We start from the raw sequence: 25,065 nt of genomic DNA on the forward strand, positions 1-25,065 counted from the left end.
ACCAATCCTCTATCCATGCTAATACATTACCCATAACACCGTGCACCTTTATCTTATGCAGCAGCCTTTGGTGCGGCACCTTGTCAAATGCCTTCTGGAAATCCAGATACACCACATCCACAGGTTCCCCATTGTCCACTGCACATGTAATGTTCTCAAAGAATTCCGCCAAATTAGTCAAACATGACTTGCCTTCCATGAACCCATGCTGCGTCTTCCCAATGGCACAACTTATATCCAGATGTCTCGCTATTTCTTCCTTGATGTCATTGCTATCTAAAAAGCTAAATCTTACGAAGCTAAGAATGTTTTGTAATTAAAGTATGAGATAAAACAAAGAATAATATCGAACAAATAACTGGGAATTATTTGAGGTGCTGGATTTCTGCTGCAATGATTTGATCTGCAGATGAAAGGTTCCAATAAGGTGCAGGCTTTATTAAACTGATGCACATTGAGTGCTGGTTGACTGTGGGAAGTGACCACCAGGGCTGATTAAAACAGAAAAGAGTTCCCTCTATAGAATTGAAATACCATGCCATGATGTGAGTTCAAGCTGCCAAAATGTTTGTAGTAATAGAATGATTGTTGTGTGTGGTAAAGAATAAATGAGAACTGGATTGTCAGTACCTGCAAATCAAAAGGACATTTGGGGCTCAAAATTTGGCTTCATTGCACCTGGGTTTTCAGAGCTACAGGTGTGGTATTGTATCCAAAATGGTGCCATGCCCCAGGTGCACAATTCTGGTGAGGATCGTGTTGGATGCCAATTCGAGACCGGCCAAGCAAGAGGCATTCGTTATCCACATCAGAAGCAGGTATTAGGATATGATTAAATGCAAAACTGGGATCTGGTGCCTGACGTTGCCCCCTGTTGCAATCTTGGTTTGCATTTAAGGCCGGGCACCAGATGACTCCAGAGAAAGACAGAGCAAGGCAGCACAGAATTAAAAAGTAGGCTAGTACTCAGCTTAATGACCAACGTTCCTGGTCTCAGGATCTCCAACCTCATTTCCAACTCTGATCTCCAAGCAACCCTCTGATCTCCCTCCGTGGCCTCTTTCTCTAAGCCCCCTGCCCTCACTCCCATCACACTCCGGGCCCAGTCACCTAGCTTTCACGTCCTGGATCAACAGGCTTGATGCGCTAGCTTGTGTGGGTTTCTATCGCTGAGCTTTATCATTGTCAGTGAGTTCTGAGGCTCAACATCCTGAGCTCCCCAGACATTTACACGTGTGTGGGTTATTAGTACTCTGTGGGTCAGGGGCTATTAATTCTCTGTAGGTCAGAGGCTGTTAGTACCCTGCGGGTCAGGGGCTATTAATATTCTCTGGGTCAGGGGCTATTAGTACTCTGTGGGTCAGGGCTATTAGTACCCTGGGGGTCAGGGGTTATTATACTCTACAGATCACGTGCCCAAAAATGATGCAAGGAATATTCTATGGCTATAATGATTGCCCTAAAACCTCAGCAGAATAATTTTTGTATATTCTTCGTACAAGTTTAAATTGTTGTAATTGAGCTGTAAGTGCTGATATCCAAAGCCAGCCAGCTCTGCTACAGCTTACTCATATCTCACTACACCTCCCCTAATTGTCAGTTATAATTAATGTCATTTTCTCTGCTCTCCTGAGCTGCTTTCGCCTGACTTTAAATCTCTTGCAATCGCATTAATGATTTTCTTCGTCATTTCACTTTTCATTATGGCACTCTACCTCTGTTATAAATCCTGTTCAATCAACCCTTCACCCATCACAAGATGGGAAGGACGGTCCTGCTTGCAGCTTCCCATCTCCTCCAGGAGGGCTCTTTCGATGACCCTTTACTTAGTATTCCGACTGAAAGCTCATGAAATTGCTTAAATCAAAATGAGTTTGGTTAATTACTGGTAGACTACATTATAAAATGCATAACTAATTCCCTGATGAAAATGGAGACTCTGTTAGTTATAAGCTGAGATGTTAATGGCTCTTGTTCTTGCAGAGCAGTCCTCCAGGAAATCTACCATTTCTGTTTGAGCTCTTGTTTACTGCTGGCTACCTATAATCAATACTCAATGGTTTTTAATGGTCACCTGTAACTGTTTGACATACCTGCAAGGAGTTCCATCCATTAAAATATTCAAGGATGTCACAGAGTCAGAGAGTCATAGAGCAATACAGCACCAAAGCAGGCCCTTCGGCCCAACTGGTCAATGCCAACCATGGTACCCTCCTAGCTCGCCCCAGTTGCCTCTGTTGGGCCCATGTTCCTCTAATCCTTTCCCATAGAATCAGAGAGTAGAACCATAGAAACCCTACAGTGCAGAAGGAAGCCAATTGGCCCATCGGGCCTGCACCGACAACAAACCCACCCAGGCCCGACTCCCCTCACCCCACATATTTACTTTGCTAATCCCTCTGACCTACACATCCCGGGACACTAAGGGGCAATTTAGCATGGCCAATCAACCTAACCCGCTCAATTTTGGACTGTGGGAGGAAACCAGAGGAAACCCACACAGACACGGTGAGAATGTGCAAACTCCACACAGACCGTAACCCAAGCCAGGAATCGAACCCAGGCCCCTGGAGCTGTGAGGCAGCAGTGCTAGCCACTGTGCCACCGTGCCACCCACTGTCACCATGCCACCCCTGTGTCACCATGCCACATCATGTACTTACCCAAATGCTTTTAGAATTTTACTTTTGAACCTGCTTCAACCACTTTCTCTGACAGCTCATTCCATACTCGCGCCACCCTCTGCATGAAGAAGTTGCTCCTCAGGTCCCTTTTAAATCTTTCCCCTCGCACCTTAAACCTATGCCCTCTAATTTTCAGTTCCCCTTCCCTGGGAAGACGACTATGGGCGGGATTTTCCGGCCTCACTCTCCCCGAAACTGGAAAATCCCACCCGAGGTCAACGGACCTTTCCATAGTCCGCCCCTCGCCCGCTCCGATTCCCCTGGTGGGCAGGATGGTAAAATTCTAGCCTATGTGTGTTCATCCTATCTGTGCCCTTCATGATTTTATACACCTCAATAAGGCTACTCTTCATTCTCCTAGGTTGCAAGGAATAAAGCCCTAGCCTGGCTAACCGCTCCCTATAACTCAGGTCCACTAGTCCTAGCAACATCCTGGTAAATCTTCTTTGCGCTCTTTCCAGTTTATCAATGTCTTTCCTGTAACAATAATTTCATATAGCAATAATAAGACAGATGCTGCATAAAATGTCAATTGTCAGGCTGCGTCCAGGAGGTAGGCCTTTCTTTACTGAGTAAAAGCAAACACTTTTATGTTGTTTGGATCTGTGTGCTGCTAACTGCAGAAGCATTGGGTCTCACTCAAACCATTGGCAACTGTAATAACTCAGGAAGCCAACTGGAAAGGAACGGTGTTTTATTTTATAAAGCAAAAGTTAAGCCACAAGCCCGTGGTACACGTACACAAGTTCCATCTGGGACAATAGAATACTGGACCCGCTCAGGGGCCTGCTTTATAAAGGACTCTGGGATACAAGTTCCACCTGTTTAGGTAATGACCTATAACCACGGGAACTCATATTTTACGAGTCCTACTGGGAGGTCAATCAGGGATTCGCCATGTAAGTCCTGGAGGTTGTCTCAGCAACCCAATGTAAACTTAGCAGAGCCACTGGATTTGGTCGGGGGGAAATTGCCATCGAACTTAACACCATTCAGTAGGTTTTCATCACGGTTACTGGGAGTAGAAACATAGGATTTCAAATCAAAGAGACGCAACTTAGAATGCTTTGGAGCAAAGAAGAGCCTAAAAGTGAGCCCAGTCACAAATCATCAGGATAATGGCCAGGAATTTCCTTCGAACAGAGAAAGCTGAGGAGGGACATGGTTGAGGTTTGCAAAATTATCAGGGATATGGACGGAACGGTGACACAGTGGTTAGCACTGCTGCCTCACTGCGTCAAGGACCCGGGTTTGATTCCCGGCTTGGGTCACTGTCTGCCCTGTCGCCACAGCAAGCGAGGATGGAGAGTTTGGCGATCAGTCAAATCTCCGTTCAATGCAGCGGGACTGGAAAATCCCACCGACGTGAAAGGCCAGAAAATTCTGTCCAATATCTTGGTTGGAAGCACTGAGAGATGATAGGAGAGAGGCTTAACCTGGGTTATATTTCCTGGTGATCTGTTCAGTTGCAGTTGCCCGGTTTTCTCCTTGGGGATAATTGCCAATTTGAGTGCGCCCAATAATAAACAATGCCTGTTAAGGGGTACTGCTCAGGAAATCATAGGCTCACAACCCTTCATTTTCTGTCCATTCTTTCAACTAGCCTTCATAAATTTATTTTCCAAGTCAAAATTTATACAATCTTGGATTGTCTCAAAGTATTTCACAACTAGTCAGAGTTTTACAGCACAGAAAGAGGCTCTTCAGCCCATTGTGCCTGTGCTATCCATTAAGCACCTTTCTATTCTAATCGTATCCTTGCATGCTATGGCGTTTCAAGTGCTCGTCTAAATGCTTGTTAAATGTTGTGAGGGTTCCCACCTCTATCACTTTTTCAGGCAGAGTTCTAGATTTCTTCCACCCTCTGGGCGAAAAATGTTTCCCTCAAATCCTCTCTGAATTTCCTGCCCCATAAATTTATGCCCCCTGGTTATTGACCCCTCCACTAAGGGGAAAAGTTCCTTATTATTTACCTTGTCTATGTAGAATCATAGGATCCTACAGTGCAGAAGGAGGCCACTCAGCCCATCAAGTCTGCCCGATCACAATCCCACCCAGGCCCTATCCCCGTAACCCCATGCATTTAGGCTAGCTAGTCCCCCGGACACTAAGGGGCAATTTTGCATGTCCAATCCACCTAACCCGCACATCTTATTGTGGGAGGAAACCGGAGCACCCGGAGGAAACCCACGCAGACACGGGGAGAATATGCAAGCTCCACACAGACAGTGACCCAAGCCGGGAATCAAGCCCGGGTCCTTGACGCAGTGAGGTAGCAGTGCTAACCACTGTGTCACCGTTCCGTCCATATCCCTGATAATTTTGCAAACCTCAACCATGTCCCTCCTCGGCTTTCTCTGTTCAAAGGAAAACAACCCAGCCTAATGAAGACATCTTAAAAAAATGTCATCACTTGTTATATGTGTAATATCTCTCTCTACATATATATCTCCAAATTCCTCAATTGGTTATGCATCTACACACTCCTGGAACAGTGCCTTTCACATTCTACACGTAGCTTGATCCCGAGATTTGGTTTTAACCAGCCGAGCTTGCCTATTAAGATTCTGTTCTATTGTAGATCACTCCAATCCAACCTGTCAACGACCTTCATTATTTTAATTATCTCCATGCGAGGTGTAGCGATATGCAAGGGTGTGTAATTTTATTTTAAAAAGCACAGTTTGGCAGAGCAGGTTCACCTGAACAAGTGGCATGCTCCTGTTTTTAGACCCAGTTGTCTGCAAGACCCAATCTATTGAATAGGACATTGGTGAGGTCACACCTGGAGTATTGTGTGCGGTTTTGATGTCCTTATCTGTGGAAGGAATATGCTTGCTGTAGAGGAAGTGCAGTGAAGGTTTACCAGGCTGATTCCTGGGATGGCAGGTTTGTCATATGAGGAGAGACTAAGTCGGTTAGGATTATATTCACTCGAGTTTAGAAGAATGAGAGGGGATCTCATAAAAATTTATAAAATTCTAACAGGATTAGACAGGGAGATTCAGACAGAATGTTCCCGATGGTGGGGGAGTCCAGAAGTAGACGTCATAGTTTGAGGATAAGAGGTAAACCTTTTAGGACAGAGGTGAGGAGAAATTTCTTCACCTAGAGAGTGATGTATCTGTGAAATTCACTACCACAGAAAGTAGTTGAGGCCAAAACATTGTGTGATTTCAAGAAGAAATTAGATGTAGCTCTTGGGGCTAAAGAGATCAAGGGATATGGGGGGAAGGGCAAATCAGGATATTGAATTCGATGATCAGCCATGATCAAGATGAATGGCAGAGCAGGCTTGAAGGGCCGAATGGCCTACTCCTGCTGCTTGTTTCTACGTTTTTATGTTTCTATGCAAGGAAGTGTAATTTCTTTCTAAAAAAGCACAGTTTGGCAGAGCAGGTTCACCTGACCAAGCAGCTTGCTCCTGTTTTTAGACCTCGTTGTGAGATCCAATGGCACCAAAGCTCTCTTCATGAGAACTAAAAGTAAACCTTGAAAGACGTACAACAAATTGAAGAATCCCCTTACAGGTTTTCTCAAACTGTGACGTTTGATGTGTAAATTAAAACCAGGAAAATCTAAATCACCCTGAAAAAGGGGCAGCGACCAGTCGGAAAAGCAGAGGAGTCCTGTTTCAATAGACCAGTCTGACCACTTCAAGCAAGAATCCATTTTTAGATATTTCCTGTGCTGCTTATCTCATCCTAAACAGCTTTTGAACAGCCGCAGCTTGGCAACAGGTTGAGATTTATGTAACGCTGTGACAAGGGGATTTAGCCAAATGTCTCCTGTGAGGCTTGACAGACACGACATAATCCTAATCCAATTAGAACATTTCCTTCAAGACTAATTAGTGGTACAATTAATTAGTCTTTTTTTTAACTTGTGTTCAAGTCTTGTGCATCATCGGAATTTATAAATTAGGCTGGACGTACTGATGAGCAAAATGACGAAGGTGACACTTTATTAGTATTAATGACGTGTCATTAAAAATAACTTTCGCAGGAATCAGGCCCACAATTCAACTGTTGAAAGCAAACCTCAGGATGGAGCCTCAAACCCCCACATACTGGCGATGTACTTATGCAGGCAACGCACATCATATCGTTATTCAATCGCTCTTTATGCTCAGGGGAAAGACTGAGTTATTGGATTTTCCTTGCTCTCAAATATCTTTGATCTTTAATGATTAACATGATTGAGTTTTAAGGGTAGATTTTCAAGATGGTGCAAAGTAATGGCGGCCGTGTTGTCAATAGCAACAGCAAATAAGCAACATGGGTGCATAATTTAGTGTCTGTGGTTTCCAGAAAAGGTTTGCACCAAAATTATGTTGATCGGGAGACAAAGAGATGTGCGGCCATTTTGCAGCTACGGAGCAGTTGGTGTTATACAATACAAGTATGTTGGTACTGTTCTGAGTGCTGGGAACTCCGGAGCCTTTCGTGACGGAACACAAGTTCCATCACTCAGCTCCCGACTGCCTTACAGCCTTGGTCCAAACATGCCCAAAGCCGAACTCAAGACTTGAAGTGAGACTGACCGCACTTCACTTCAAGTCTGCGTGTGGCATCAAGTAACCCCAGCAAACTGGAGTCAATGGGAATCAGGGAGAAAACTCTTCCACTTGGAGTGGTACCTGGCACAAAGGAAGATGGTTGTGATGGTTGTCTCAGTTCCAGGATGCTAGTGCAGGAGTTCCTCAGGGTAGGCCCAACCATCTTCAGAGGCTCCATCAATAGCCTTCCTTCCATCATTGGGTCAGAAGTAGGGATGTTTGCTGATGATTGCAAAATGTTTAGCACCATTTACAGCTCCTCAGACACTGAGACTGTCTGTGTCCATATGCAACAAGAGCGAGGCAATATTCAGGCTAGGGCTGAGAAGTGGCAAGTTACATGCATGACACACATGTGCCAGGCAATGACCATCTCTAACAAGAGGGAATCTATCTCCTCTTGCTATGCAATTGCATTACAATCACTGAATCCCCAATTATCAACATGCTGGCAGTTACCATTGACCAGAAATGGAAAGGGACCAACCATATAAATACTGTAGCTGTAAGAGCAGGTCAGAGGTGGGGAATTCTGAGGTGAGTAACTCATCCTAGTCCCCAAAGTCTGTCCACTATCTGCAAGGCACAAGTCAGGAATGTGACAGAATACTCTCGCCTTGCCTGGATGAATGCCATTCCAACAACACTGGAATGGCACTCATTCAGGCAAGGGAAGATTGATACCATCCGTGACAAAGCAGCCTGCTTGATCAGCACCCCATTCACCAACTGCATTTCCTCAATCACCAATGCACAGTGACAGCAGTGTATACCACCTTTAAGATGCTCTGGAGCAACTCACCAAGGCTCTTTCAACAGCATCTTCTATACCCATAAAAAAATGGGCCTGTACTTCTCCACACTGTGGGCTTGTTGACTGAGTTGGCTAAATTACATGCATGTGGTTCAGAATAACGCCAACATCATGGATTCCTGTTCCAGCTGAGGTAGACTTGGTCCACCTCACCCCACCCTGAGAGTGGAAGGCCATAGCAACCCACTGCTGGCAAAAGCTGCTCATAAAATAGCTGAGATAGAAGCATCAACAGGCAATGAACCAAAGACTTGGCTTTGAGCTGAGCACAAAATATACCTTCACTGCAATAAGATGGCCAAGTGGTATTATCGCTAGACTATTAACCAGCGAACGTTTTGGGGACCCGGGTTCGAATCTCGTCACGGCAGTTGGTGGAACTTGAATTCAATAAAAAAAATCTGGAATTAAGAATCTACTGATGACCATGAAACCATTGTCAATTGTTGGAAAAACACATCTGGTTCACTAATGTTCTTTAGGGAAGGAAATCTGCCGTCCTTACCTGGTCTGGCCTACATGCGACTCCAGAGCCACAGCATTGTGGTTGACTCCCAACTGCCCTCTGAACAAGGGCAACTAGGGATGGGCAATAAATGCTGACCCAGCTAATGACACCCATGTCCTAAGAATGAATAAGAACAAATTAAGTCTTGGTCTTCCTCTCTATGTAACGTTGCGGTAAAAAATTTATCCCCGTGTTCTAGGTGTTGCCGCTGCAGCTTCTTTAAAGCCCTGTTAAGGCCTAGTGTCAGAAGTGGCTGGACCTTTCCCAGCTGATGGCTTTGGAGAGCAGTGTAGCTGCTTGGAGGTGGCCTGCCCACGGCAGACCAGGAAGCCAACACTGCAGGCAGCTGTTGAGACCCTCCGCAATGGTGATTTGACTGCCGAGTATATTTTTTTTTTTCAAACTTCAGAAGATTGGGAAGAGGGCACTTCAGAATGGTGGCACTTTTTATCTCATTGAACTGAAAAGGCAGCTAGTTGCAGCCTGCATCAAGGACCTGCCCGGCCAACTGTATTTGGACATTGAGCCCACCCTTTGGCCACTAATTGGCCAATTAAGGAAAAGTCCCAGCAGGCTTCTGGGTGGGCTTCTGACCGCCATTTCCTCCGGACGTCAGAGTCTTGAAACTGGTGGGGAAAATCATGCCACAAAAGTTAAAATGGGAACTCCAAATGCTAAAATGTGGTTCCTCCACATTCCAGTCATCCCATAGGCCTGATCGTCCACTCGCGCTGAGTCAGTTCCCCTTGGCTGAGCGTTCCCAGACCATGGGACACGAGAACAAATTCCTCTGTCTGGATAGTTTGCAGATATGGAGCAAACTAAGTCTTAATTTGTTCTTGGTTGATGAGGATCTTACTGGAGTTTAAACCCTCACTGGCATTGACTGGCAGATCACCGGAGAAGGCCAGCACTTATGGAACATAAGCCAATCGAAAGCCATCGCTTTCCTAACAGATGGGGCAGCATTTGTTTCCAGTAATAGATGACCATGTTGGCCTTCGATATTAACTGAGTAAGAAGTCTCACAACACCGGGTTAAAGTCCAACAGGTTTATCTGGTATCACAAGCTTTCAGAGCGCTGCTCCTTCATCAGGTGAGAGCCTGATATTAGCTGAGAGCAGAGGAAAGAAGAATTAACTGAATTACAGATGACCATTTTACTAACTGGCATATTTTTTATTCCTGTCACAGCCTGGCTTATTGGAACCAACCTCGCTGTTGGTGCGAGTCCCTAAAAGTGCACCCACCCTGGGCATTGCCATCGAAGGAGGAGCTAACACTCGCCAGCCACTACCCCGAATAGTTACCATACAGGTATATTATTGAAGTACTGTCAAGTGGCTATTTTACAATTTATGATGTTATGTATCTGTCTCAGTGAACAACGATGTGGAGATGCCGGCGTTGGACTGGGGTAAACACAGTAAGAAGTTCAACAACACCAGGTTGAAGTCCAACTACCAAATAAACCCGTTGGACTTTAACCTGGTGTTGTTAAACTTCTTTTGGTGAACAACCACAGGGGAAGTGAAGCAGGCATCTCTTTCATCGAGATGGTGCGATAAACTTGAGCATTCCCTGTAAAACCCGGCATCCGCGCTTGACCCTGGGCCTACCAAGTGCAAACTAAACCTTCTGCCATTGAATTCCATGAAGTTTGGATCACCTTATCTACACCTAAGTAGTGCATGTTCCCAATATATTCTGCAATTTGTACTCATTTAACACTCAATAAAGGAAGCCACGTGGATGCATTCTGTAGCAGTTTGGACGTGTAGAGTCATAGAGGTTTACAGCATGGAAACAGGCCCTTCGGCACAACTTGTCCATGCCGCCATTTTTTTTAAACCACTAAGCTAGTCCCAATTGCCCGCATTTAGCCCATATCCCTCAGTACCCATCTTACCCATGTAACTGTCTTAATGTTTTTTAAAAGACAAAATTGTACCCGACAATTTTAAAAGACAAAATTGGCAGCTTATTTCAGACACACAGCACCCTTTGTGTGGAAAAGCTTGCACCTCTGGATCTTTTTGCACCTCTCCTCTCTCACCTTAAACCTATGCCCTCAGGTTTTAAACTCCCCTACCTTTGGGAAAAGATATTGCCTATCTAACTGATCTATGCCCCTCGTTATTTTATAGACCTCTATAAGATCACCCCTCAGCCTCCTACGCTCCAGAGAAAAAAGTCCCAGTCCATCCCGTCCATTATAACTCAAACCATCAAGTCCCGGTAGCATCCTCGTAAATCTTTTCTGCACTCAGATGTACCTGAGTTGATTCATATATTGGGCCCAATTTTAACTCTGTGCAAGTGGATGATAACTGAATGGGCTAAAATCAGGTTTACTTGGACAGAGTAGAGAGGGTTTCACTCAGAGTCTGTCTGAACTGTACTTGACCTGGAAGAGTTTTACAACACCAGATACTAGAAGAATAGATACAAATGAACATGCTAGCTTCTCCCTACGATGGAGAGCTCGGACACTTTGAGTTTGATTATTTGGTGCATAGCAACCTGCGAGTTTCCAGAATTCGTCCAAGCTAATGCCAGTAAATTTGGATGAAAGTCTACCATGGAAATCAAATCATAGAATTATAGAATCCCTACAGTACAGAAGGAGGCCATTCGGCCCATCGAGCCTGTACCGACAAAAATCCCACCTAGACCCTACCCCCATGTATCCCCCACCCTACTAAGCTCCCTGACACTAAGGGGCAATTTAGCACAGCCAATCAACCTAACCTGCATATCTTTCAGTTACAAATGTTGACTTTATAGCATGTTATTGATAGCATGGGAGTGGGGAGAAAGGTATTCGTATTACCTCAGTCTTTTTATCTATTAGCTATGCATCCTCTGTCACATGTTTGAAGAGAATTCTTTACAAAAAGGATATATTGGCTTAAGAGCATGGGTTTCCTCCGGGTGCTCCAGTTTCCTCCCACTGTCTGAAAGATGTGCTGGTTAGGTACATTGGCCATGCTAAATTTTCCCTCAGTGTATCCAAACAGGCGCCAGAGTGTGGCGACTAGGGAATTTTCACAGCAACTTCATTGCAGTGTTAATGTCAGCCTACTCGTGACACTAATAAATAAAATTAAAACTAACTTTACAGAATGTTAAATTTCCACATCGGACGGAGATTGCACGTCAACGAATCCGCTTGAAAAGAAATATAGAAACATAGAAACTAGAAGCAGGAGTAGGCCATTCAGCCCTTCAAGCCTGCTCCGTCATTCATTCTGATCATGGTTGATCATCAAATTCAATATCCTGACCCCCCTTCCTCCCATATCCCTTGACCCCTATAGCCCCAAGAGTTACACCTAATTTCTTCTTGAACTCAGACAATGTTTTGGCCTCAACTACTTTTTGTGGTAGTGAATTCCACACATTCACCACCCTCCGGGTGAAGAAATTTCTCCTCCCCTCAGTTCTAAAAGGTTTACCCCTGATCCTCAAACTATGCCCCCTAGTTCTGGACTCCCCCACCTTTGGGAACATTCTCTCTGAATCTACCCTGTCTAACCCTGTTAGAATTGTGTAAGTTGAATGATTGAATGATGTACCTCTGCGTTTTTTTCTTTTTCCAGAGAGGGGGATCGGCGCATAATTGTGGGAAATTGAAAGTTGGTCACGTGATCCTGGAGGTCAATGGGATTCCACTTTGTGGGAAAGAACACAAAGAAGCCGCCCGAAGAATAGCGGAAGCGTTTAAAACCAAAGAGAGAGATTACATTGAATTCCTGGTAACAGAATTCAATGTAGCACTTTAGGAAAGACTGCTGCGGACATGTTGCTGCTAACAAACTCCTCTTCGACAAACTAAGATAATGTACCCTCATTAAAACCCTAGGCTTTAACAACAGACGCAAAGGAATAACGTGAGTCTCCAGATATGGTATTTGCATCATTCTATCCTTGAGGACCTCATGCTGTCTGGTGGCTGGAGTGGTTCTACTAGGTAGGATCCACATTGAGAAGTCGTCGTAACTCTGTGCATGTGCGGAATCCAGTTTTGAGCTTCACTTTTCCCATTTGATTTCAGTTTCCTGAACGATGCCTGCGCGTAAGAACTAAAATATGTACCTTTTTCTTAAAACAAAGTGGTTAATGATGCAATGTGATTCTCCTCATTAACTTGAATCAGGGGTAATGTTACAGGCTGTAATACTATCTTAGGAGACCAACATGTTCATTTTCACTGTGCACTACAATTTGGAACTACTCCAAGCATAGAGGCTCCGACAGGGCCTCAGAGGGAGCTGGGCCGAAGACTGCGTTTCTGTGTGGTTTCTTTCCTCAAATGTTCTGAAACATTGTTCTTCCCTCACTTCACTGCTGAGGTGACAGGAGATGTTGTTGGGGCGGGGATAAAGAGGGAGGTGGAGAGAAATCCGCTAGATTTGCTTGGTGAGTTGTCCGCACTCAGATGTCCTGTTTGCAGTGTCACTTGGAAAGAACGAGGGGGTCTCTCGATAAAGCAAGCTCTCCGTCAGAGAGTATTCCAGTCCCGTTAGGGTTGCCAACTCTCCAAGAATGCCCAGGAATTAAAGAGCAGTCTCCTGGAGACGACTGCAAACACTGGAGAAACATGACAGCACCATTGATTATATTTTTTTCCGGTTTTCTTCATTTCCCTTTAACATTTTTGCTTCTTAATAATAAAAAAAGCTTCCAAAATGGAGGAAGGCAGGAATACTGCTTGAGCAGCCAGGGGGCAGTTGGCATTGTGAGATAGAATCATAGAATTCCTACAGTGCAGAAGGAGGCCACTCGGCCCATTGAGTCTGCACTGACAACAATCCCACCCAGGCCCAATACCCGTAATGCCTCGTATTTACCCTGCCAATCTCTCGAACACTAAGGGGAAATTTATCATGGCCAATCAACCTAACCTGCACATCTTTGGACTATGGGAGGAAACTGGAGCACCTGAAGGAAACCCACACAGATATGGAGAGAACATGCAAACTCCACACAGGTCGCCACCCAAGGCCGGAATCGAACCTGGTTCACTGGTGCTGTGAGGCAGCAGTGCTTGCCACTGTGCTGCCCTATGATAGGATGATAAAATCTCCAGGAAATGTCCAAGGTGGAAATCCTAATCCCCATAGCAACCTCAATTTGGTTATGTCAAAATCAGTGAAAATTAGAAGAGTTTTCAGTCAGATATTCACAACACGAAACTCAGTTGTCCATTGAGGTTAAGAGCGGCACGCTCAATTGGGTTGGGTTCTCTAATTCTGTGTTGACACTGTGCACGGATGCAAAGATTCAGGATACATGCCAATACAAAGACAACAGGCTAACGAAGAAGGATTTCCTGGGCGCTGATGCCCTGAAGGGTGAATTCCACTCCAATTTGAGTTCCTGAAGTTGCTGTGTAAATCCAGCGGTGGGCAAGAGTCAGATCTCCCAGGCAACGCATAGTTCCAGCTGCAGGCGATATTTCTTGCTCACTAGCGTTAAACCTTCGGAAGGAAAGCACGGTTTCAACTTGTGATTAAAGCGTCGTCAATTTGCCTCTAAATTTAAGAGTAATAGGGAAGGGGAGGCGTTTCTTCTGTTCACTGTTTATAGCACAACCCAGAATCTATTTTTTATCTCTTGCTCATCCTTTGTGGCAAAGATAACCATGTTCGGCGTCTATCTGGGGTGTGTGGTTGGGTTTCGGTGGGTACATAGGTGACAGCTCAGCCCGATCTGTGTCCACAAGGTTCTGTTGCAAATAGGACCATATATTTACACCTGTGTTATAATCAACATTAGAAACCCATCAAGTTTCTATGCATGCTTATTTATTTTCCTTTTTCTTTCACGGAATGTGGGCCTCACTGCCAAGGATGCTGCCCCATCCCTAACTGTCCTTAAACTGAGGGGCTGGATCAGCCATTTTGAAGGGCAGTTAAGAGTCAACCACACTGCAGTGGCTCTTGAGTCACATGTAGGTTGGAAGACTTCCTCAAAGGACTTGAGTGAAACAAATGGCAATCGATGACGGTTTCAGGGTTACCATTACCAAGACTAGCTCTCAACCACCCTTTGGTTTCTGTCAAGGAGCCAATTTTGTATCCATTTAGATACGTCACCCTGGATCCCATGAGATTTAATCTTATGCAACAACCTACCATGCGGTACCTTGTCAAAGGACTTGCTAAAGTCTATGTAGACAACATCAACTGCACTGCCCTCATCTACCTTCTTGGTTACCCCTTCAATCAAATTTGTGAGACATGATTTTCCACTCACAAAGCCATGCTGACTGTCCTTAATCAGTCCTTACCCTTCTAAATGCCTGTAGATCCTGTCCCTCAAAATATCTTCCAACTACCACAGATGTGAGGCTCACTGGCCTGTAGTTCCCAGGCTTTTCCCTGCTGCCCTTTTTAAATGTAGGTACAACATTTGCCATCTTCCAATTTTCAGGCACCTCACCCATGACGATTGATGATTCAAATATCTCTGCTAGGGGACCCGCAATTTCCTCCCTAACCTCCCACAGTGTCCTGGGATACACTTCATCAGGTCCTGGGGATTTATCTACCTTGATGCACTTCAAGACTTCCAGCACCTCTTTCTCTATAATATGTACACTCCTCAAGATATCACCATTTATTTCCCCAAGTTCCCTAACATCCATGCTTTTCTCAACAGTAAATACTGATGAGAAATATTCATTTAGAATCTCACCCATCTCTTGTGGATCCTCACATAGATGGCCTTGTTGGTCCTTAAGAAGCCCTACTCTCTCCCTTGTTACTCTTTTGCCCTTAATGTATTTGTGGAAGCCCTTTGGATTCTCCTTTGCCTTATCTGCCAAAACAATCTCGTGTCCCCTTTCTGCCCTCCTGGTTTCTCTCTTAACTCTACTCCTACACCCCTTATACTCTTCAAGGGATTCACTTGATCCCAGCTGCCTATGCATGTCATGGGGTGGAGCCTACTATATGTCTCAGCTCCTTGAAGCTAATACTAATACAGTGTTCATAGCACACTGGGAGCCACATTAATAGTTTTTGTCCTGTCCTTTTTGTAACTCGACTCAAACCTTGTACATTTCTGTTAACAAGATAGTTTCTGTCACAATTTTGCTTGTGCTGTGTAATGTAATGTGAGAATAATTATGCAGCATCACAATGAATTCAAATCCCGACCCCTGTGTTGATATATTCAATTAAGGGATGTGGGAGCGAGCGAATAGATGGAGTTGAAGCCCAAGATCAGCCACGGTCATACTGGATGGCTGAGCAGGCTTGACGGGCCTAAGGTCCACTCCAGCTCCCACTGCTTATCTCCTGTTCTTGTACCCAGGCTGGGAAAATTTGAATGTCAGGTGACACCTGGTGGCCACTCCAGCAAGGTGCAATTGGAAATTAATAGAAGTGGCCAGGCTCAAAGAGCCGTCAGGCTCCAATGGGTAAATGGCTGCAGTCAGAGGCAATCCACTTCCAGAATCCAGCTTCAAACAGTGCAGAGAATTAAATGCTGAGATTGGAAAGCTCATCACCCGATTGAATATTCTTATGACAAGGGGATAAATAGCAGAAACACCAGACTCTCATCATAGAATCCTGACAGTGCACAAGGAGGCCATTCAGTCTATCGAGCCTGCACCGACCACAATCCCACACAGTCCCTATCTCTGTAACCCCACATAATTACCCTACTAATCCCCCTGACACGAAGGGACAATTTGTCATGGCCAATCAACCTAACCTGCACATGTTTTGGGATTCAGTTGTTTTGTGTTTCCTTTTTTAATATTCCATTAAATTGCTAAACGGTGCTGGAAATGGTGACATTTCCTCTGCAGCTGTGTTGTAAATTGAATGATGTTGACTTTGGTATGAAGTTTAAAGGCATAGACACCCATCCCACTGTATAAATATTGGACATAAGACAGGAGCAGGACTGGGGGGTAAGGTCCCTTAAGTCTACTCCACCATTCAATAAGATCATGGCTAACCTTTGGTCTCAACTCCATGTTCTCACCCTTTTCCTCTATCCCTTGATTTCTTAGATTCCAAAATCTATCTACCCCAGACTTCAGTGCACTCAATGACTAAGCATCTACAAGCAGCCGGGGTAGAAACCTTCAAAGATTCACAACACTCTAAACGAAAACATTCTTCCTCACCTCAGTCCTAATGGCCAATCCCTCATCATAAGACCATGAGCACATAGTTCTTGACTCGTCTGCCAGGGGAAATGGCTTCTCAGTATTGACCCTGTCAATCCTTCTCAAAATCTTATGTCTCAATGAGATCACCTCTCGTTCTTCTCAAACCTCAAAGAGGGCAGGCCTATTTTTTATGAGGCACCACAGTGGTTAGCGCTGCTGCCTCACACCTGCGGGGACCAAGCTTGGGTGACAGTCTGTGTGGAGTTTGCATGTTCCCCCCGTGTCTGCGTGGGTTTCCTCTGGGTGCTTTGGTTTCCTCCCACAGTGCAGAGATGTGCCGGTTAGGTGGATTGGCCATGGTAAATTGCCCCTTAATGTCAGGGGGATTAGCAGGGTAAATATGTGGGGTTACAGGGGTAGGGCCTGATGGGATTGTGGTCAGAACACACTCGATCGGCCAAATGGCCTTCTTCTGCACTGTAGGGATTCTATGATTCTATAATAATTCCAGAGACTACAGGCAGGATTTTCCACCTCTCGCTGCATATTCTGCGGTGGCGATGGCGGCCTACAATTGGCCGATGGCGGGGTCTTCCAAACGCGCCACTGTCAATGGATTTTCCTGTTTTCCGCACTCTCAGTGGCAGGGAGTCACCAGCGTAAATGGCCAGAAATTCCATGCTATAAATCCCATTTACTCCTTCTCAGAGGAAGGTGAGCAGAAACTAAGTTGTGGGTCATAGAATCATAGGCCAGGTAGCACAGAAAGAAGCCATTCAGCCCATCATGCCTGTACTGACGCTATCCAATTGGTCCCACTCTTTTGCCCTTTCCCCATAACTCTGCAAAGTCTGTCCCTTCAGGCAATCATTGAAACACCTTCGAAACAACGACTCATACTTAGGTTTGTTCTTCGTTCTTCCTGTGATTGGTATTATTCTTCGCAATATAAAAAGTGGCACAGTGGTTAGCAGTGCTGCCTCACAGCGCCAGGGACCCGGGTTCGATTCCCAGCTTGGGTCACTGTCTGTGCGGAGTTTGCACATTCTCCCCGTCTCTGTGTGGGTTTCCTCCGGGTGCTCCGGTTTCCTCCCACAGTCTGAAAGACGTGCTGGTTAGGTGCATTGGCCTTGCTAAATTCTCCCTCAGTGCACCCGAACAGGCGCCGGAGTGTGGTGACTAGGGGATTTTCACAGTAACTTCATTGCAGTGTCAGTGTAAGCCAACTTGTGATTAATAAATAAGGTTTAAAAAAGGGAAATGTTTCCGGAGCATTTGGTACTATCGCAGGACAGCTTCTTAAAGCAATATCAGTAGCTGAGCCATAAATCCCCGAATGTTCATGAATATGCTTGTGAGTTGTTCCAGTGTTGCCTTATAGATGCTCTTGAAGTTTTACGTTAGCTTTTCTTACATCAACGCTACTTTAATTCAGTTCCTTATCTCAGCTGCAGCCAGGGACCCAGTAGATCTACAAGTCTACCACCAAGATAATGGATTATAATGTGGCTTTCAAAGTGTAAATGCTGGAAGCTAGCTGAAAGCTGCCGGTCTCTCAGAATCCAAACTCGAAAGGCCCTAACATCAAAATGCTATTGCGTGCACAGGAATATTGCTCACAGGTGTTACCATGACAACCGATGAACTTTTCTTTCTGCAACAAAGAGAAATCCTCCGTTGCCATGACGGGTTTTGTGTTATCCTTCACGTTTTATGTTCGATGAACTTGCAAGAAGATTACAATTGTGAATGAGATGAACATCAGGGTGGCACAGTGGTTAGCACTGCTGCCTCACGGTGCCAGTTCGATTCTGGTCTCGGGTGACTGTGTGGAGTCCGCACATTCTCCCCGTGTCTGCGTGGGTTTCCTCCGGGTGCTCCGGTTTCCTCCCACAATCCAGAGAAGCGCAGGTTAGGTGGATTGACCATGCTAAATTGCCCCCGAGTGCCCAAAAATGTGTAGGTTAGGTAGATAAGCAGGGAAAATGCATAGGGTTACGGGGATAGGATAGGGGGAATGGCCTGGTTGAGATGTTCTTTCGGAGAGTTGGTGCAGGCTCGATGGGCCGGATGGCCTCTTTCTGCACTGTAAAAATTTCATGGTTCCATTGTTCTCTCTGGATGCCTACATTTGACTGCCAAAATGCTCTTTCAGAGGAAGAACAGGATTGGTATTGTAAAACCACAAGCTTAATCCACCAGCTCTCCAAGGGATTATGACTTGTGGGGGAGAACCACAATAAAGATATCAACGCCAAGGCATCACTGTACAATCTTCTACATGTATGACTCATAACATCCTTACACTTACCTTCTGCACATGATTTTCCAACCATCGATTGAAGGGTTTTCCAGACAGTGCAATCAAAAAGAGACCCCTCGGTTTTACATGGGAGAAACACAGCAAGCATACATCCAGAAGCGTTTTACGTTGTTGAAACTAAAATGTGTGCAGCTTAGTAGTTTGCGCTTTTAGTTAAAGTCATGGAGCCCAATTCGCATCTGCCTACCTGCGATTTCCATTTGAAAATGTGAATCTTCCATTTCCTGTCATCCCAGAGATGAAAACATCCCTCTGTTCTGCAGCAAGAATCACTTCCTTCTGAAGGAGATACATCAGAGGGGCAGGGAGAGCTTAGAATAGGAGAAATAAAGGAAATGTATTTACGGGTATTGCCTCCTTCAGGATAATTGTTTTACTTCAAAACAATTTATTATGTGTGAAGTAATTTGGGGCAAATTTGAAAGACATGATAATGAGCTTTAGAAATGCAAGACTTTCATATTGGTGTGAATGGGAAAGTATATATTGTCACACAAACTTAAATATTGCAGAAACAACAATATAATCTCCTTGCTATCCATGTTCCACGGTTCAGATCTTTTGGTTGGAGACCGACCATTTCAAGGAAATGTACGGAATATTTCAAATCATCTTTCCATTTCAAGCAAATGTTTTCCAATTAAGTCCAAGATGGGAAATGAATGTTCTTTCTCTCGGAAGGCACTGTCTTATGCTATGTTATGGTTATTTGGGCATCTCTTCCTCACAACCCCAAACCACTTTGCCCAGCAACCCACACTACCCTCCCCCCATCCTCCCTTCCTCTCCCATGTCCCGCCCCCTCTTCCCACCACCCAACCCCCGCCCCCACTTCCCCCCCACCTCCCCTTCCCCACAACCTGAGTTACATTTGAACCCCAGTCAGAGTGAACAGGCTCTTTAACCACAAAGGGGACATTAATGTTGACGTGACCAGGCCCCCCCTCCCCCACCCTTTTCAGCAGGGGTCACTGGATGCGCAATAAATGTAACCCCGATTTTTCTCTGTGATAACCCCCGGGACTTGCATGGGGAATCACTGACTGACCTCCCTGTAGGACTTGTTGAAAATGAGCTCCCTGGGAATTGGTAATAAACTAACGAGGTGTAGCTTGTATACTGAGCCCTGTATAAAGCAGGCCCCTGAGTGGGTCTATTATTCCATTGTCCCGACTGGGAACTCTTTGTGTTCACCACAGACGTGTGGTTTTTGCTTTATATTGTGCAATGAACCACTGTTCCTTTACAGCCGACTCCTGGAGTTATTAGATTCTCCCTCCTCCCTAGCATGTGGGGCAAATGGTGACTCCTCTACGATCACCCCCAACTCGGTCCAGCTCATTTAGATCAAACGTGAGACTCTCCAGTGATTCAGTTCCACACATTGTATCGGAGTGGGGTGGTGGGTGTGAGCAGTGGGCAGAGTGGGGTGTATTCAATGAGTGGGCAGCACGGTTAGCTCTGCTACCTCACAGGGACCTGGGTTCGATTCCCAGCTTGGGTCACTGTTGGTTCGGAGTCTGCACGTTCTCCCCGTGTCTGCATGGGTTTCCTCCGTGTGCTCCAGTTTCCTTCCACAGTCCAAAAGACGTGCTGATTAGGTGCACTGGCCTTGCTAAATTCTTCCTCAGTGTACTCGAACAGGTGCCGGAGTGTGGCGACTAGGTAACTTCATTGCAGCATTAATGTAAACCTACTTATGACACTAATCATAGAAAATCATATAATCTTTACAGTGCAGAAGGAGGCCACTCGGCCCATCGAGTCTGCACCAAGCACAATCCCATCCAGGCCCTATTCCCATAGCCTCACATATTTACCCTGCTAATCCCACTGACACTAGGGACAATTTAGCATGGCCAATCCAACTAACCCGCACATCTTTGGACTGTGGGAGGAAACCGGAGCACCCGGAGGAAACCCACGCAGACACGGGGAACGTGCAAACTCAGCACAGACAGTGACCTGAGGCCGGAAGTGAACCCAGGTCCCTGGCGCTGTGAGGCAGCAGTGCTCACCACTGTGCCACCCATATATAAATAAATAAAGAGGGCACACCGATAAATAATTGTGTCGATTGGTCTGTAATATGACAATTCATTAATGGCTGCATCATGCCACCCATGAGACTATTGGAGCTTTGCAAGTATTTGGAGGAATACAGTTCTGCCCCGCCTCTACTTCCTGTCCGGCCACAGTTTCTGATTCCTGTATTGTTTTCCTGTGAGGTGTAACTTGTCGATTTATTTGGTGCCAGGATTGTGCAGTAAGTACTCTGCTCTCAATTTCCCTTCATCACTGCCACACTGTGCATCAATAGGGTGACTTTTCTTTTTTTGTAAATGGATTTGTTTATAGTCAGACTAATTATTATGGCACCGTGTCCTCACATGAACCTGTGTCTATGTGGTTTGTACAGTTTATTATACAGCTTTGTAAATGGCTTTTAATGTCATTATTATTGTATTTGTACAGGATTAGTGCTTTTCATTTTCCAATAAATCGAATAGAATACCAGCACAAACTTCTATTATGGTGCATTGAAGTTTCAGTTCTTCTTTCTGTGAGCTAATCTGCTATTCCCGCAGCACAGGGACTTGTATTTTTGTCCAGTTTACTGGGATGAGATCCTTTTCTTTCTGCTGGCTGTTTAAACTTCTGACTGAAGCCAGTCGCAGCCCAAGTACCAGCAGATAAAGGCAAAATACCGCGGATACTGGAATCTGAAACAAAAACAGAAAATGCTGGTCTGACAGCATCTGCGGAGAGAGAATAGAGCCAACGTTTCATGGATGACCTTTCGTCAGAGCAGGTCTGGGTACACAGAACTATGCATGTATAGTTGTGCAATGGCAATTTAGGAAATAATGGCGTGTGTCTCTGGTTGGGATTAAGTTATAATGGCTCAAATGTTGCTATACTAATAATGGCAAGGCTGTCAGCCATCACGTTATTATAGGGGAGAAGTGATAGCAGCTTCAGGCAGTGACACATGCAGGGTCAAACATGGAACTCGAGAAGCTGCTGTCAGAGATATCCCGCTCAGTCTACACTGTTGCCGTCTTCACCAATGAACTCTGCAAGGACGCTATTGTAATGGTGCAAACACAGGGTAATGACCCAGCTGTCTCATACTGAAGATGGATGAAACAGTTAGCATCAGTGCAATCAGGAGTAATTTGTTCATTTTTAAAATTTATTCTTTAATGGGATTGGATGTCGCTCATTGGGCCAGCATTTATTGCCCATCCCTGAGGGCATTTAAGAGTCAACCACATTGCTGGAGTCACATGAAGGCCAGACCAGGTAAGGATGGCAGATTTCCTCCCGTAAGTGACATTAGTGATGGTTTTTACGACAATCGACAATGGCTTCATGATCATTATTAGACTTTTAATTCCAGACTTTTATTGAATTCAAATTTCACCATCTGCCATAGTGGGATTCGAACCAGGGTCCCCAGAACATTACCCTGGGTCTCTGCATTAATAGTCTCGTGACAATGCCACTACACCAACAGCTCCCCTATTATAAGTGATAATCATTGATGAAAAACGGCAATGGCCCTGAAAAATTAATAAGTGTGGGGTTTCATTCCCTCAGAAGAAAGTTAATGTTGCAGAGTTAAAACGTTTGTTAATTTTTCTACTTTTCTCAGATTTCTCTACCCTTAATACCCTGTGCAGATCTCAATCTTTATTTTTCTCCCGCTACAAGGATTTAAAAAGAAGTTATATTTCTTGCTTTGCAATCTGCATATCTCGGTAAGGATTCGTCAATCTGATTGGTTGAAGACTCTCGCTGTTGTGTTTCCAGCTCAGACACTAACACGTCCTGTAGTGGGTCCCTCACTTTATCGGACACCAACTTACGAGGAATCTCCGCTGACAAATCTACAGAACGTTTCTAGCAACTGGGGGCAACACGGTGTCATCGTAGTTAGCACTGCTGCCTCACAGGGTCAGGGACCCGGGTTCGATTCCGGTCTCGGGTGACTATCCGTGTGGAGTTTTCACATTCTCCCTGTTTCCTCCAAGTGCTCCGGTTTTCTCCCACAGTCAAAAGATGTGCGGGTTAGATGGATTGGTCATTTTCAATTGTCCCTTGGTCTAATATGTGAGGTTACGGAGATAGGGCTTGGGTGGGATTGCTGCAGACCTGATAGGTCAAATGGCCTCTTTCTGCACTGTAGGGATTCTATGATTCTACAAAGTTAACCACATGGTCGTCTGAAAATCCAAAATAACTCATTAAAGGGCTTTTATAAATATATCGCACACCCCCACCCCCCCCTACCCCTTCACCCAATTCCCCAAAATGTGGCTGAGGGTGAGGTGTCCCTCTGCAATCACACATTACGAAATCTGTTTTGATTTGCATTATAAAAACAGTCTTGACAAAGGGTCATCTGGACTCGAAACGTCAGCTCTTTTCTCTCCTTACGGATGCTGCCAGACCTGCTGAGATTTTCCAGCATCTTCTCTTTTGGATTATAAAACCTGCCCCGAGTATCATTTTGAGATGATGAATCTTTGACTGGCATTGCTGCACTGTTCAGACCCCTCTGAAACTTACGGTGCAGTGCTTGTAATTTGCACGTCGTGCTGGTAAAATGTTATTTTCCATCTGGTCCGGAATCAAACCATTCCCATTTTGATATGCAGCGCACACTGACAGCTCTCTCTGCTGGCTGCAAGATGCATTGAACATCTGTCAAGTGGATGCATCAAAATCCACCAAGGACGATTCACCAGCTTTCGGCAGAAGTACCATCCAATTCATTTGTATTTTTGATCAATTCTTGACTAACAACTGAAATTGGCAAACTGTCCAAATCTCCGAGAGGGAATGAATGATTCCTGGCAGTGCATGGCATTCACTTCCAGTAATATTTCCAGAATTGATATTTTTTTTTCTGATCATAATAAATCATGTTTGTCAGAGCAGTGTCTTTTCCAAAAAAACAGTTCAAAATGATCCCAATTTGCTCTTTGCTTACCCATTAGCAGATATCACTTTCAATTTTGTTTAATTAAAGGATTTAATTTATTTAAAAGCAGACCTTTCACATAACAGGTTCTCCCCTGCGCTTACTTAAGGCAGCGTTTTTTTTCCTCTCTCCTATGATATTGATATGCAGACTGCAGTTCCGAACAGCCTCAGATTTGATGCTGCACAAAATACCTTTCCGAGTGTGTTGCGGTGGGGCTTTAATTAACATAACGGTGGCACAGTGGTTCGCACTGCTGCCTCACAGCGCCAGGGACCCAGGTTCGATTCCTGGGTTGGGTCACTGTCTGTGTGGAATTTGCACAGTTCTCCCCGTGTCTGCGTGGATTTCCTCCGGGTCCTCAGGTTTTCTCCCACAGTCTGAAAGACGTGTTGATTAGGTGCATTGACCCGAACAGGCGCAGGAACATAGAACATAGAACATTACAGCGCAGTACAGGCCCTTCGGCCCTCGATGTTGCACCGACCTGTGAAACCAATCAAAAGCCCATCTAACCTACTATTCCAATATCATCCATATGTTTATCCAATGATCATTTAAATGCCCTTAATGTTGACGAGTCCACTACTGTTGCAGGCAGGGCATTCCACGCCCTTACTACTCTCTGAGTAAAGAACCTACCTCTGACATCTGTCCTATATCTATCACCCCTCAATTTAAAGCTATGTCCCCTCGTGCTAGCCATCACCATCCGATGAAAAAGGCTCTCACTGTCCACTCTATCTAATTCTCTGATCATCTTGTATGCCTCTAGTGTGGCCACTAGGGGATTTTCACAGTAACTTCAATGTAAGTCTTACTTGTGACTAATAAATAAACTTTAAATGTTGAGTGAGACTGTAAAATTATCACTGATATATGCATGAATATTGGAGCACTTCCTGACTGGATATTATGCATAGACCAGAACATTATTTGTTCAAATCTAATCAATTGATGTTGAACAATCAGTTTCTTTGGCCAATCAAACATAGCTAGTCAGGAAATGTCACAGTGGTTAGCACTGCTGCCTCACAGCACCAGGGACCCGGG

The 25,065-nt window shown here is 44.9% G+C and overlaps 1 protein-coding gene across 1 annotated transcript in view; it reads left to right on the plus strand.

Annotated features, from left to right (window-relative positions):
* The window catches only part of whrna (whirlin a), a 259,282-nt gene extending 246,893 nt beyond the window's left edge, over positions 1 to 12,389 (plus strand). The window contains exons 12-13 of the mRNA XM_078227565.1: positions 9,760 to 9,882; positions 12,168 to 12,389. Of these exons, the coding sequence (XP_078083691.1) occupies positions 9,760 to 9,882; positions 12,168 to 12,350 (306 nt within the window). The 3' untranslated portion in view covers positions 12,351 to 12,389. The remainder of the gene's footprint in view (positions 1 to 9,759; positions 9,883 to 12,167) is intronic.
* Positions 12,390 to 25,065: the final 12,676 nt, after the last annotated feature.

Source organism: Mustelus asterias, chromosome 13 (assembly GCF_964213995.1).
Source record: "Mustelus asterias chromosome 13, sMusAst1.hap1.1, whole genome shotgun sequence".
Classification (NCBI taxonomy): Eukaryota; Metazoa; Chordata; class Chondrichthyes; order Carcharhiniformes; family Triakidae; genus Mustelus; species Mustelus asterias.